This window comes from Chanos chanos, chromosome 6, assembly GCF_902362185.1.
Source record: "Chanos chanos chromosome 6, fChaCha1.1, whole genome shotgun sequence".
Classification (NCBI taxonomy): domain Eukaryota; kingdom Metazoa; phylum Chordata; class Actinopteri; order Gonorynchiformes; family Chanidae; genus Chanos; species Chanos chanos.
Genome location: NC_044500.1, coordinates 27,696,788 through 27,712,232, shown reverse-complemented (window position 1 = coordinate 27,712,232; position 15,445 = coordinate 27,696,788). Strand labels below are relative to the sequence as shown.

The 15,445-nt window shown below is 38.7% G+C and overlaps 1 protein-coding gene across 4 annotated transcripts; it reads left to right on the top strand.

Annotated features, from left to right (window-relative positions):
• The first annotated feature begins 5,810 nt into the window (after positions 1–5,810).
• smpd2b (sphingomyelin phosphodiesterase 2b) lies at positions 5,811–14,229 on the top strand. Of its 4 annotated transcripts, none has more exons than XM_030777360.1 (11): positions 5,811–5,896; positions 7,122–7,235; positions 7,608–7,704; positions 8,678–8,754; positions 10,253–10,346; positions 11,544–11,633; positions 11,796–11,878; positions 12,006–12,138; positions 12,326–12,430; positions 12,613–12,781; positions 13,035–14,229. In XM_030777360.1, exons 2-11 carry the CDS (start codon positions 7,186–7,188, stop codon positions 13,457–13,459), a joined length of 1,323 nt encoding a protein of 440 aa, XP_030633220.1. In that variant the 5' UTR covers positions 5,811–5,896; positions 7,122–7,185; the 3' UTR covers positions 13,460–14,229. The 4 variants fall into 4 exon arrangements, with proteins under 4 accessions (XP_030633220.1, XP_030633218.1, XP_030633222.1 ...); XM_030777358.1 differs by having other exon boundaries at positions 7,092–7,235; XM_030777362.1 differs by having other exon boundaries at positions 5,811–5,901.
• The last annotated feature ends 1,216 nt before the right edge of the window (positions 14,230–15,445 follow it).

Here is a 15,445-nt window from a genome sequence, read left to right as displayed (position 1 = left end):
AACTTAGTAGCGCATTTCTGGGTTAAAGGAAACATTTTTACACATATTTAAATGCCTTAAAAACAAAAATGGGTCACGATGTTGGGTTTTGTTTTATTAAGCTTTTGTCTTCACCGAGGGAATGTGAATGTGTTTTCTGACTGTGTTTGTTGGTATAAAGAATGTTTTGCTAAAGGAAGACAATCTGTGCCTTTCCCAGCAGGAAAAGGCACGTGCTGTATTATAGAATGGTGTACAAGCAAGGACCACGGGGGCCAAATGAAAGGGGAGGGTGTATAGTTGGACTGGTCCACTGGAAAAGAAAAGACAAAAAGAGATAGAACTGTTCTTGCCTGTCAGTTAATCCAGTATCAATGGTGGGTCATACATGACAACAGTGACTTTTCCAAAAACACTTTACTTTTTAGGCTTTTCTTGGCCTTCTCTTACACCAGCCAAAAAATAGTATTTATGCCAAAGTCCCATCTTTTCTACATCTAATTTTATTCTTTAATTCAGCTTAAAACGTCCCATTGTGCATATTGTTCTGGCTAAGCTAGTGTATAACAGGTTGAAGTCTTACTAATTTCAGGTTGGACCTTACTTTTTTTTTTTAATTATTCATTTCCACATCACACATGCGCACACACACACACACACACACATAGCATATCACAATTGGACCACTTGAATAAAATTTTAGTTTAACAGAGGATTTAAATGAAACACTGGAGAACTTTTCAGTGGACCTGTCCTGAGATACAAACAAGAGGCATTTTAAACTGTCATTTGACCTCCAAAGAATTCAGATAAGTTTCACAAAATATCAAATACCTTTCTCCAAAGAAATATTACAAATATAGCCATTCTGAAGTTCCTCTTGACTACCTCTATGCACAAATCATTAGACAAAAAAGAAAAGAGAAGAAAAGAAAGAGCTTCTGATGTTTTAATACCGTAGTGTGACTAAGCATTTAAATCTGTTCTCACCACTGTTAGAAGCACACGTTTGCTCTCTTGTGAGACATATGCACTAAGGAGAGGTCAAGCTCATGATTAAGGTAACTATTGATATGTAAAGTTGATTTTCAGGTTAAGTTTCAGTCTAGTTCTAAGAAACAAGGATTTAAAGCTGAGGTTACTCGGCTGATCATTTGAATGGTGGTACTAAACTCTTGTAGGTAGGTGTTATTATTTTTGCTCTCTTTCTTTTTATTTGTGACAGTGGAACATCTTGCCTGTTTGTCTGCATTTTCTGGTGCTTTCTGATCCTTGAAGAGGGAATTGTGAATTTCCAAGCATGGGTTACCCAGCCCTCCCTCACTTTTAGGCAATTGACAGAGAGCTGTTGGCTCTGTCCACTGTCAATCTCCCATGAAACCGTTTTTTTTTTTTTTTTTTGTGACTATTTGTGGCACTGTGAATTTCTATCCAGGGTAAATCACACTAATGATTGTCTTTTTAAATATGCAACATTAGCCATTTTTTTTACAGAATTTTAGAGGCAATTGTATTTAATTCAGTTACAATAGAAAGTACAATGTTAGTTCTGCATGTGAACTGGAATTCTGTTCACTGTGCTAACCAATCACTTTCAGTAATTGTTTTTTTAGTTTAGGAATGAAAATTTTTGAGTTCATAAACTAAAAAGAATTCAGCCCCAGTCTGATGGAAGCAGCTGATTGAAAAGGTTGTGTTTGCGGCATATCAAAACTATAGAACATGGTACTTGTCTTGGTGCAGAAAGAGAAGGGCAGTCTAAAAGGGAAGGTTTATGTCATTCTTATAATGTTTCCTCACCACCATCACTACCATTTGATTCTCATTTGCTTTAATTGTTTTTAATGTGTAATTAGCATATCACTTTTTCTTCTCGTCATTCTTTTTGTTTTCAATAACTTGTCTTTTCATTGTCTGAAAAAATTTGGTTGAATTTGACATTGAGGGGAAAAATGTTTTTTCATGTAATTAAGTGATCATTGCTTTATAGCAGTCCAAACTCAGTGAAATTTCTCACCAAAATAATTTTCTGTTACAGCTTCTACGGCAAATGCTCATCTGAATTTGGTCTTGCACTCAGGACAATGCTAATGTTCTTTTTCAATATTGTAAAGCACCTTTTTTTTAATTCACATTTTTTCTCTGTAAAGTAACTGCATTACAAAAGGAAATGGATTTACCCACTTCTCTCTTTTAGTATTGTGTAACTTTATTCCTAATCAGTTTGAAGTTTGCAACATTTTAATGTCTTCTGATAGTGGCCAATAAGCACTGGTATTTCTAACCCTCTGAGGTCTGTCTAGTCATGTCATGCTTTTGAGGGGTTTTTCTTCTTGTTTGTTTGTTTGTTTTTTTATCATTCGGATAAGATGTAGTAGCAACATTAACTAAATGTCCGGGACAGTGTTAAAATGGTATTTTTTATTTTTTAATTTGTTCTTGGTTTTTTGCATTGGAATTGATCAAAAATCTTTTGCAGTTCCTAATTTTTTCAGTTGTTTTTTTTTCCTCTCTCACTGTGTTTGACAACACAACCCATATTTTATTTTCCCTCCTGCTTTCTCAAATATACATCACAAGTGTTGGATGGATGGAACAACAGTGTGAAAAGCTGTATTTTTGGTTTTTTTTTTTTTTTTTTTTTAAAAAGTCTTTGAAAGAAGGTGCCACCTCAGTGTGAACAGGATCACTGTGGGGTAGGCTACAATGATTCACTAAGCTTTGTGGATGTGGAAGTTTGCATAAACTTTTAAGGTACACACTCTAATCACAGTACTACAGAACAACAAGTCTTTTCCATATGTCTGTGTCTTTTCCATATGCCCTGATATGTGTTGGTTAAATGGGGAGAAGACAATTCATGCTTGAATTCTACAGTCATCCGACACATTTTTAGTCATAGAAAAAAAAGTGTATTGGACTGCTCATTGCTTCATTCATTAGCCTTTTTGTTGTTACACCATCCTCTTTGAACGTCATGCTTCAGACAAACCTTAAATGACGACAGTTTCCTCAATTGTAACTCTGTTTTTTTACAGGCTCTTGGTTTTCTATTATTAATATTAAATGGAATAATTTTATGTCTGTTCTTTGACTTTCATTGGATGCTATATGCATCCTTTGAACATTTTGTGTGTTACTGTTGAAATTTGAAATATTTTATGTAATAATCTAAATGGTGTGGGCAAATGTTTTTTTTGTTGTTGTTTTTTGGGGTCCCCCCCCCCCACAATAATGGTTAAGTGTTGCCATTATCAACTGTCCATTGCAGTCTTGTATATTCTGTTATCTACAATGTGAGGGGTTTGTATAATGTAATCAAACTGATAAGTATAGCAGTATCAATAAAAGATGCATGGTTCCTCTTGGGCCATTTTCTTCATAAAAAAAATCAGCTCTTATGTGAGTTTTTTTTTTTTTATTTCTAGTGTGTACTACTCATTTTACAATATCATGCAGCCTCAACATATATACTCTTAGAAGATATGTTATTAGCAATTCTGGAAAGTGAACAACTTGAATTTAGGATACACTCACAATCCTGATTTAATATTCTGTGTATAAAATGACAGTGTAGTCCAAAAATAATGTTTAAATGCGAATAAGTGAAAGTAAAGTTTAATTTAAGTTTAAATTCAGTTGAGATGTCCCAGGCAAGTATTAAATATCATCTTTTCCTTTACAATTTGACACTGCGTTAGAATGGGACGTGCAGCTATGTGAGTTCACTCCTTTTTCATTGAGAGACAGTGTGTACGTACCTAACCTTGCAATTTAATGCACAATCCTAAACTGAAAGAAGATAATAATTCAAGAAAGTTAAATGACATTCTACCATTAGTGTGAACTTGGTCCTTTCTTTAGGGGAGAACTACGGGTCATAAGTCACAAGTGGTTAATGTAACAGGACAAGTGGGTCAGGTATTGGATCCAACAATTACACATTTTATAATATGCACAGGTACTGGAATGATTAAAGTAAGCTTGTTTGTTTGTTTATTTAATTTTAGAGCAACCCAGCATTATGGATTATTTGCCTTTTTTCTGTTTTCCAACAGGGACTTTTGTTGACATGCAGAAGATCCAAGGAAATCAAATGCCTCCAAAAGGGATAACAGGCAGAGGAACATGACATGGACACAATTAGAGCATCGTGTTTCTCTTTCCTGATGTATTTTGGAAATACAGTAGGTGACAGGACCTACACAGGTTCACAGCATACTTTTTCCAAGATGCTAGATATAGAGTTTACTAAGTTAATAGCTGCTCATATTGAAATAACCAGATTATAACTGGTGTATTGTTATTGTTCTCAGTACAGCAAAAACATTTTTTTATTAATATGAAATAACTAGTATGTCAAAAACAATAAAATGTTGGCTCAAAATCTGTTGTTCTAACTCAGAAGTCTATTTATCTGTTGGATGGACAGCTACAAATTTAAAATGCATACTAAGTTACTTTGAGGGTATGTATTAAATTTCATCTTAGTTTAACATGATTGGCAATACAGGTTATTTGTAAAACTCAGGTAAAGTTGGAAATTGTCTGGATGACATTAAATTTTTATGAAAGATGTATTGCCTAAATCACTTTTTAAGGGTGCTTCTTGTCACAGCTGAGCCTGCTGAAGCAGCTGGTGAGCAGAGAGCCTGTGTGTGTGTGTGTGTGTGTGTGAGAGAGAGAGAGAGAGAGAGAGAGAGAGTCATATATATTTTGAAATGCGGTTAACCTAAACCAACTTCATAAAATTAATTTTAAAAATATATTTTTTAAAAATGTGGGAAATGAAAAAGGATTGACACTAAACATGAAATGGCTGAAACAACATTGTTGTTGAATTGTCATGTTTCTTTTGCCTTAGGTTTATCATTTCAATTTCTTAGACACTGAGAATGTGCTGGTCTTCTCTGGCTATGGATGGATTGATGAATGGATAGATAGATGAGCACATGAACAGGAAAAATAACAAGGTTACTTTGTGGGTTTTTTGTGGAATTTGGAAATAATGGCAGTTGCTACCATGACTGTGACAAGCATAACTATACCATGTATGGGTGGATTCAAAGTAAAGTCATTACACTGAAGCAGAGTTACACTGCATAATGTAGAGAGTGTAAGATAGGAAGATGGCATGACATCATCAACTATCAAGTATATGCTTGGAGTACTGTATAAAACAAATACATTCATTAATTAATTAATCAGTTGTAAAAACCCTGAACATTCATACAGTTTTATTGTTCTTGCATTGAAGCTCAACATACTGGCAATAGGTTGGTTAAACTGACTCAGTACTTTTATACCTTTACTGATAACTTTTAGCTAATTCGACTCTGAACAAAGACAGTGTTTGTCAGATATCTGAAGTGGTAAACTCACAAAACCAGTAAGCTTACTTGCTCATCAGACCAGTGCAATGCAAAGCTTGGTCTACTCACATTGTTAATGTCATTCATTACTACTCAAATAAACTTGAGTGGTTTTGGTTCACATCAAGAAAGTCTATACACAGTTGTTTACTGTATTCTGTGAGTTAAAAGCATTCAAATAGCATTATCTTCTATTGATATCTATGTATCAATTTACAGGATATTTCAGTTAGCCTCTTTGGATACACAACATTTTTGGTGGGTCGTGGGAAGAAGTTTCTCTATTAATAGGTAGAGAAACTTTTTCCCACTCTAGTTTGTGCTATAGATCTGGAGCCAAACAACAACTCCCAGAAGTCTTAGCGACACTTAGACATGTACACGTCACGCGGAAGAGAACAGGAATGAATAAAGTCGGTGTGCACCTTGACTGTTTCGCTGAAGTCCAATGGCCTCACTTATGCATCGATTATCCTCGGTTGATCGCCTGTAGGAATCAGTCTGAGCCTATTTTTTGGCGTTGTTTGTAAAGGATATCGTGCACGGTAAGGTAGGCTTAATATGATCAAAGCAACTTTCGTTGTTTCTCAACGTTTACCGATAATGTCATTGTAAGAAAATAGATATACTTTGGTGTGGATAAACTTTGTGAAACATCTGTAGGCGTTGTTAACTGAAGCATTAATGTGTATGGATACGTTTTCTTCTTTAAGGAGCAGGGGTGTAGAGCAGTGTGTTTTTACCGTTGACGTAGACCTAAACCTAGAGACCTAAACCTCTAAACAATCCTTAAGTAAACATTCGACATGTTATCAGGCGTGTGCGGTGTATGTAAAAGTGTTGAGACTGGCAGTTATCATTTGGACATGCGGTAAGCTTGGATGTCCCGTTCGGATCCATGGCGCCTGCGACTGCCTCTGTGTCGCAGCTGTGTCTATGTTTAGTATCCTAAGCTGATAATGTGGCTATAGCAGACGCTTCCTGTTTAAACATTCATATGCACTAATAGTTATATCTGAAAACACGGCCATGATCCAGGAGATAACCGTTTCTAGTGAATCGTCAAAGTCGTCATATCAAAGTACGGTTGCCAAATGTTGCTGCAATGTATGACAGACTGTCAGATAAACACTGAGATAATGACATGCAATCTTGATCATTTTCTTTTACTCATGTGCATATATGACGAACCTTCTGACTGGACAGCACTGTTTGGGGGGAAAATGAACCAAGTTAATGATCTATAAATGTGATAATAGACAGTTAAACTAACTCAGTTCCATGAATTGTTATGTACTTAAGTGCACACCCTGTTCAGTTAATTATGTTTGCTGATTTTTTGATTGATGTTTTTTTCCCCTTTGTATTGAGTCATGAGGTAGTGTACAATGTGACAGATACACTTGCACAGGCTGTTTACAGAGCTGTCATGGTTATGCATCAGTGTCTGGGAGTGGAACTTGACCCCAGAGTCCCAGATCCTGACTGAGCCACCAACTGCATTGTTAGTGCCTCCTTTGGTGATGGGAAGTGTACCCCAGATTCCCTCCTTCTCTCTGTTAAATGAGGACCTTACTGATGCTTAAACAGGGGATTCATCATTTCCTGCAGTTTGCTTGGACCAGACCACTGTCTTTTCCAAGTAGTAGCCTATTTAAAGATTTATCTTGGGATGAAAGGAATGTGACTGTTGTGTGTAGATGACAAACAGCTTCTCCTGTTCGTGCTTTGTGCTTACAGCGTCTCTTCTCCTCGGTGTGTCCTCCTCAGCTGTCTAAGATTGTCCACAGAGAGGTCCAGAGACCCACACCTTCCTAACCACAACCCTCACACCATGTCAACCAGTACGCCTGTTAGGTTACGCATCTTCTCTCTCAACTGCTGGTGAGTTCACCTTCTTGTTCATGACATAAACTAACTCTGTGACATCCACTTCAAATTTTAAACAGTCATATCATCAGAATGAAGCAGCAGAAACTGAAGCATGTCTTGTAGCCTGTTCTATTCAATGTGCATGTGAGCACCTCTGATTGTAAATAACTGAGATAAGAACCTCAGTCTAATGTAACTGAATATAGTGAATACACAGAGAGATATTGGGACAGAGTGAAATGATACAGCTCTCAGAGATGTTGGTAGAGTCTTGTGCTACCAGGTCTTGAGTGATGTGTCAGTGCTGAGGCCACGCTGTTTGATGGGGTGTGTGTATTTGGTAATGATACTGAAACACTGGCTGTTTGTTATTCATTGTTTTAGGGGTATTCGCTACCTCAGTAAACACTGTGTCCAGCGCTTTGCAATGATTAGAGATCATCTGAACAGGGAACAGCATGACCTTGTCCTACTGCAGGAGGTGAGATAAACCAACAAAATAAAAAAATGAGCAAACATATTAAAACATATATGGGATGTATACAGTAATGGATAAATAAATTAACACATTAATGGTTTATTCATGAGCATTTAATCGGATGCGTAGGGAAACTGAACAGTATGAGAAATTTTCAGTGAAGAGAGCATGGAAGTCAACTCCTTCCATATGTACATCTGGTCTAATTGCATATACTTGGTATTGAGTTTCAGTAATGTTTTCAACTATTCCAACTATTTCTCAAGGTCTTTTCTTAGAGAGTAGATTCCTGTTGTGGAATCTACTCACACTAAGAGCCCCTTGTGGCTCGATGCTAAGATATACTGCTATAACATGGATAAGTTTCTGACCAGCTCAGCTGTTCCTACCAGTAATGCAGCCTCTCCCATTCAGAGGATATGTGTCTGAATGCTTAAGATGGAACTCATTCATGTGAAGATTGTCTGAAGTCAACCATCTCCATTTCACAAGAATGCAAACACTATTACTGATTCTGTGGCCAAAGTAGTTTGAACCTTTCAGTGGTATCAGATTACAGCATTGCATTTCTTGCTATCTCAACAGTGCTTTATTTATTGAGGAGATTTCGTCACCAGTTTTAGTTAGCAGTGATCCTATATTAAGTCCGTAGGTTCGCGTGAGGTTGATTCTGTATGTTCAGCATTTATTCCAGTAATGATTAATGTCCTCCCTGTGCCCTTACAATGGCATGTCAAAGTCTTGAACAGTTTGACTCAGACTTAAAGAGTTGCAGGTGTACAGCCCTTCAGAAATGGTACATGTTACATTTTTTATGAATAGTTTTTATGAATTAACTGATTGATATAGAAATGTCCTTGGTATGTAACTCATTGAAATCTAAAAGTTAGTTTTGCTAAGTAATAAAGCTTTTTGGTTTCATACGTTCAACAAAATGTTTGTGTTGCTCTGTTTCTGATTCTGGTCAACATTGCAGATCTGGTGTGAGAAAGACTACCTCTTCCTGAAAAGGGAACTTGGCAATACTTATCGTTATTCTCATTATTTTAAAAGGTAAGATTTCAGCAGGTTTACTCTGCGTGCGCAGACAGCGTCAGTGAGGACTGACGTGTAAGACCCACATTCCCTTAGAGATACAGTTTAACTCTACTGGGATGTCATTGTGTGTTAGTGGATGTGAATGGCCTGTGGATGTGTCTGTGATATCTCCTGTATTTGGTAGGGGTGTAACGATTCATGTTTCAGTCATAGGTAGAAGAGGTTTCAGTAGCAGACCCGCGTTAGCGTGAAACGTAATGAGTGTGGCTGGAGCTGAGATTAAAATCGGGGATAAGCCATCCCACTTTAAGTTTGGCAACATTTTGGCTTTCTGATCATCCAACAGGAGAATGGCGACAAATTAACTGACAAAACGAAGACGGTATGCAAACACTTTAGAAATACTATCAGCTACACTACTGTTAATACCACAAATATGATGCAGCATCTACAACACCACTACAATGACAAACTCCGGTCAGTGGGTATGAGAGAGAAAGTGCTTAAAGGCCAAACTCCTCGAAAAAAGTTTTGCATCCCGTTGCCTCATACATGAGCAAGAGCATAAGATATCACAGATGAGTGTTTATTGCTAAAGACATGATACCATTCTTGGTGGTCGACAACGAAGGATTTCGTCTACTTAGACACTAGAGCCCAAATACGACATCCCGTCACGCCCGCACTTTAGTCAATCCGTAATACCAGCCTTGTAGGCCTACAACGAAGCAAAAACAAAAGTGACAGAAATTCTGAGAAGTGCGGAGAGTGACGACCGATGGGTGGATGTCCAGGGCTGTTCAGGGCTACATATCAATAACTGCATGTTACCAGTAGTTAGTAGGTACTGAAAAGTTTTGTGCTTCAGACTCGTCCACTTATTGAAACGCACACTGGAACAAAGCAGAAGTGTTAAAATCGGCCGTTTTTTGTAGTGGGAATTTGAAAGGCCAAATCACAGTATCGCTGTGGTTACCGACGATACTGACAAAGTCCATTGTTTTCATTACAGTGTCAGTTCAACTGATTTTCTTAAAAGTATCGTGGAAGAATCGAACCGTAAACATAGTATTGTGAATCGAATCGAACAGTGAGCTAAGTGTATCGTTACATCCCTGTCTGTATTGGGATTTGAAAGTGTGTCTTAGGAGTGGTGACTGTGGATGTGGATGGCCTGTGGATGTGACTGTGATATCTCTTGTGAAATCAGGCTGTGAGTTTAACACATTGTGAACAGTTTGAAGGTCACTGGAATTTCAGAGAATTTTATGTCTTTATTGCTGTCATTGTTGTATGGTGTCACGAAACCTGAAAGTGCTCAGAAGTCCTGAGTAGCGTGTTCAATAGCATTATCAATTCTCTATTAACAATGTACTAACTAAGAAAAGTAGTTTTACTCCAAAAGTAGCACACTCCATATATACGCATTCCATATGTTGTAGTGTGCACCTTTTGTAAGAAGGTCTTGCAGATACATGCTGTGTGTATTTTTCTCTTTTTCTTTCCTGTCTAGTGGCGTCATAGGTAGTGGGCTAGCTGTATTCTCCACTCACAAAATTCATGATGCTTTTCTCTATCGATACTCATTAAATGGCTATCCTTACATGGTAAGTCTGTTTTCTTTTTCTACCCCTCTGTCTCTCTCTCTCTCTCTTTCTTTATCTGTGTTTGTGTGAACGTGGGAGAGTATGTTTTAAGTAGGAAAAATTTAGGAAGGAAATTTGATTTGTAATATGCCAAACATGAGACAGTGATAAAAAATAAATAAAGAAAGAAAGAACAGACACAAAGACTTCGTATCAATGCACTATACAGAATTCTGTACATAACTGCCATGTAGTCACTTCCAGAGGTATTAGATGCCTGGTTTTTCTTTTCTTTTCTTTTTTTTGGAATGAGAGAGCAGAATTTTAACAGGGAGAGAGCTCTAAAAAACAAAGGACTGTATCCTATCACGTCCTTTAAAGTTGGAGACACACAAATGTATCCCAGATGAAAGATGAACAAATTCAAAATTCTCTGTAATCTGCCTGGGCTTCTTTTATCTGAAATCTTTTGTTGGAATAGAGCATGTTTATTTGACTTTTGATTTGACAATGTTCCCTGTTATGTTCACAGTTTTACCAGTTTTTCTCAGTGCCTAATGCTAGTATGACCAAACCAGCCAATAACAAGCAATGTGTAATGACACTCCCTTAGTTATAAAGAGGAGCAAACAGACATCCTGTTTATATTACAAGCTGCAAGCGTGCCCACAGAGGACCCCACCCCACCCCACCCCACCCCCATGTCTGTCGTCTTATTCATGTAAATATCCCACGGCACTTAATCCCAACAGAGGGTATTACCAAATATCTGTCCCAAGTGTGTATAACTATGAAATGGTACCCACTTTAATTTTTAATAACAGTAAGTGGAAAACCCACTGAAAACATGAAAAAATAAAGTCAGCTAAGATGGGTGTGTGCTGACTCTCTGACTACTTAAGCAAACTGGCCATGGGGCTGAGTTGTCTGAAATTATTTTCCTGTGTGCATTTCTGCACTTCCTATCATTAATATGCAGCATGCCAAATGAAAGAGGGCAAAGCACAGAACATTAGACCAATACTGTCCTGCCTCAGCAGACTCAAATCTGTTTGTTAAGCAGTTTCAACATCCATGTAATCAGCACTCAATTTTATTGGATTACAGAGAAAATGTTTCCATGAGTCTGTATCTGACTGAGTCTGAGGTCAAATTGATTTTGCTCTTTTTCTCTCTCTTTCTTTCTCTCTCTCATCACCCCCCCCCCTTCTCTCTCAGGCCCATCATGGGGACTGGTTTGGGGGAAAGGCTGTTGGAAAGGTTTTACTGAACATCAGTGGAATGAACGTCCATGTTTATGTCACGCATGTAAGTCAAGTGTATGCGTGTGTGTGTGCGTGCACGTGCAGTGTGCAAGCACGCATGTGAATGCATGTGCATGCAAACACGTGTAGATACATATGCGCATGCACATAGGTGTGTGTGTGTGTGTGTGTGTTTTTACTGACTGGATTGTATGTGCCCTCACAGCTGCATGCAGAGTACTGCAGAAAGTGTGACTCATACCTTCCACACAGAGTGGTACAGTCCTGGGAACTCCAGCAGTTCATCAGGTAATGACCTACATTACTGTGATCTATTCTGGCCAAAACAGAGTCCGTGTGCATTTACAGTAAACTTCAACAAAACTATATATAGCCTGAGTAGCTGTGTTTGGCATCACCTATTGCTCTCCCTCAGACACACCAGTGAGGGGGCAGATGTGGTCGTGTTCGGGGGGGATTTGAACATGCACCCTGAGGACCTGGGGAACAGGCTGCTGCGGACTTACACTGGCCTCAAAGACTGTTTTACTGAGACTGAGAAATTTGACGTGGGTGAAGCTAGATTTACACTGGACTTTGTTCATTTTACTATGTATTCATGTCGGCTTCTACAGAGACAATATGGAAATACAAATATGGAAATGTACCAGTTCTGACAATAGTGAGTTTATATATCAGAGACTGACTGGTGAAATATGTGGCCTGAACTGACATTTGAATATATGAAATTTACAGGGATGTGAGGGCGGGCTTACTCACATTATTGACAACCCTTTCACCAATAAACAAGACCTTGCGCGTTTTGGGAGGGGCATTCGGATAGACTACATCCTTTTCAAGGTCAGTGGACTGAATCATTTCTAGGTGAATGTTGAAAAGAAAGTTGTTGTTTAAGTTCTGATATTTCCCTATTAACAAACAGTGCTAGCACAACATGACATTTGTTTACTGGACCAGAAGTGTGCTTTTGCTGAAAAAGTCAGTTTTGAGTGTTTTTTTTTTTTCTTTTGCAAATTTTACAGGGGTCAGAGCGAGTGGACGTGAAGTGTGAGTCCCTCAGCACAACTACGGGCACAGCCGCTGGTCATCCATTCCCATTATCTGACCATGAAGCCGTTAGCGCAGAGCTGCAGCTGTGTGTCAGAAAGATGCCGTCCAGAGAGGAAGACAAACATAACAGCAGTGCCACAGGTACCCATCTGACACTGTACACACACACTTTGGAATATAAACAACTAAAAAATAGTTGTTTGTCTGTTTTTTCTTCCTTTTTTGGTTAAAGAATATTATTGTTTCATCCTTTTGGACATGCGTTGAGTTTTGCTTTGCTTTGGACTTTCACTTCCCTCCAAGCCTTAGATTCTTCTTTCTCTCCTCTTTCTCACTCCCTCTCACAACCACAAACACCACACACACTCACATAAACATATTCTCTCTTTCTCAGATCAGTTGCCTGACTTGATAAACATCATAACGGAGGCTCGTACAGAGGTTAAAGTGGGTGTGCACTGTGCTGAGAGGATGCGTTACACGGCAGCCCGGACAGGAGCCATGGGTCTGGCCCTGCTGCTGCTGGAACTGGCCATTGCCGCTGTGCCCTGCTTCTCTCTGGGCACTGACCAGCCCTTCCCCAAGGCTTCCTTCTACCTGCTGGGCGTCCTGTGTTTCACTATCCTGCTCTCCACCACGCTTCTCTATGTCTTCTACAGCATAGAAGTCAAGGCCCTGCAGGGGGCAGAAGACCAGATGCGTCTGGCCATGAGCAGCCTGCAGGAAAGGCTGAAAGAGTGTCCCCGGAGCATCTCTCAAGACTTAAAAAGGAAAGAGCCGGACAGCCAAGACCTCCGTTCTCCGGATCCCGATGCCTAAAAATCATCAGGAGAGACAGGCAGCTCTTTGGAGATTTTTTTTAAAACCCATATTTAGATTTTGAAAGTGTCTCAGAGATTGTTAAAATTTTGGGTGACTTGAAGAGGAGTTTGTATGCAATTGACTAATTCTTTATTATTGCCTGCACAGGATGTAGACAATGTTGTTTTCTTAAGCAAAAAGAGAGGGAACTAGACCTGTGACCCCTTTATCGTTTAATGTCCCGTCTCTGTGGCTTATCCGTTATGCACAGTTTCCCCTGTGACAATCAGCATCTCATCTGTTTTTATTTTCCCCTTCTCAGCTATGTGAAGTTAAGATGACCAACCAACATAACAATGCGCTCCTTCATTCAGGGGTTCATTCTGTGTCAGGGTTGGTGGGACCAATCATTTCCTCAGTTTCATGTCTGTAATGATCTGGATGGATTTTAGAGTGGAAAATGGGAGAAATAAGTGGTTCATGTTCTGTCACTTAAAATATGCTTTTGCCAAGTATGAATATCACAAAGTGTAATCGACCACTCTTCTCTCTCTTCTCTTTTCTTTTCTTTCCTCTCCTCTCCGGAGCTTAGCCTCCTCACTCCTGTGGATGAAGAAAGACCTGTAGAGTGTAGAGAGTGTAGTCTCTTGTGGGTTGAAGCCTTCTAAAACCTTATTTTATACCCATATCCATTACATTTCAATATGTGTTGACATTTCTGAATGGATATCTGACATTTGTAGATGGTTGGTCTATTATGAGTCTATTATTTTATGTTTTGTGTAGTGTGTGTGTGTGTGTGTGTGTGTGTGTGTGTGCGCGCATCTGTGTGAGAGAGTGAGTGAGTGAGAGAGACTGATTTGTTCTGTAACACTCAAATATTTCAAATGCACTTAAACCCACTATGTCACCAGTGTAATAAATTTTATTTTCATGTAGGAACTGATTACAAATTAAACATGTTATATGCTCTTCGTTTGCATCATTGCTTAAGTCTCTCTGCAATTTGATCTATTGTGACAAATCAAGTCAGCTTTAGTGTCATACCACTCATATCACCCATATGACAGTGAGGTGTTGAATGAGAAACGAAATATAGTTCCCCCCAGAACCATGATGCGGCATGTAACGTACAACGACACTTGACAGTAGGTACAACGTGACAATAATGTAAATGTTCAGTAAAAACAATCAATTACAACACAAAAACATGAAGTACAAAACAGCAGACAAGTACAGAGAATAGTCATGAAGTACTAAATTGTAGACTGTAGACTAAAACGTGGACGATACGTACACAGCAGGAGTATACAGCAGCAGGTGAAGTGTAAATGACAGTCCTTAACTGCAAGTGTGCAATGTAAAATCTCTGGTGTACACCAAGCGTCTTTCATATGAAGTGTAACGGCAGATCAATGCTGGGAGCATTAGGTGGTGGTGTGGTATGAGAAGGCCGTCAGACGGAGTTGTTAGCAGTGTTTAGCGGGAAATGGCTGCGATCGATAACTTAAGCTATATCTAACAGGATATTTATTTGAGGGTCGTAATTTCAAGGGGATATGAGTAGACATAAATGTGTGAAGTCGTTAATAAATGGATGATATTTGGAGATGATAGGATGACCAAACGTTTTTCGGACCTAAAAAATGCGCCCGGTCGGGATTTCTAAATTGCCAGAAATACCTGGGATTTGGTTTTTTGCTCTCCACTGTCACCATACATTGTGTGTGGATTTGCATTGCTCTGACCTTTTTCTTTAGGTCGCGCCTCCATGTACGGTCATGTACCCTATCATGCCATAAACATTGGTTAAACCGCATCTCATTCATTACTATTAACACCGCAGCAAGAGCCAAGAAATCATAAGAAAGCCTTGACGCCACCAAAGCTTGAATGGAAAGAAATAGGCCTAAGGTCATCTTACCCTGTTATTATGCAAGCAATTATTTGTCTTATTAAAGACCAACCGGCTATGTATTGCGGCAATTAAGTACAGATGTAGTT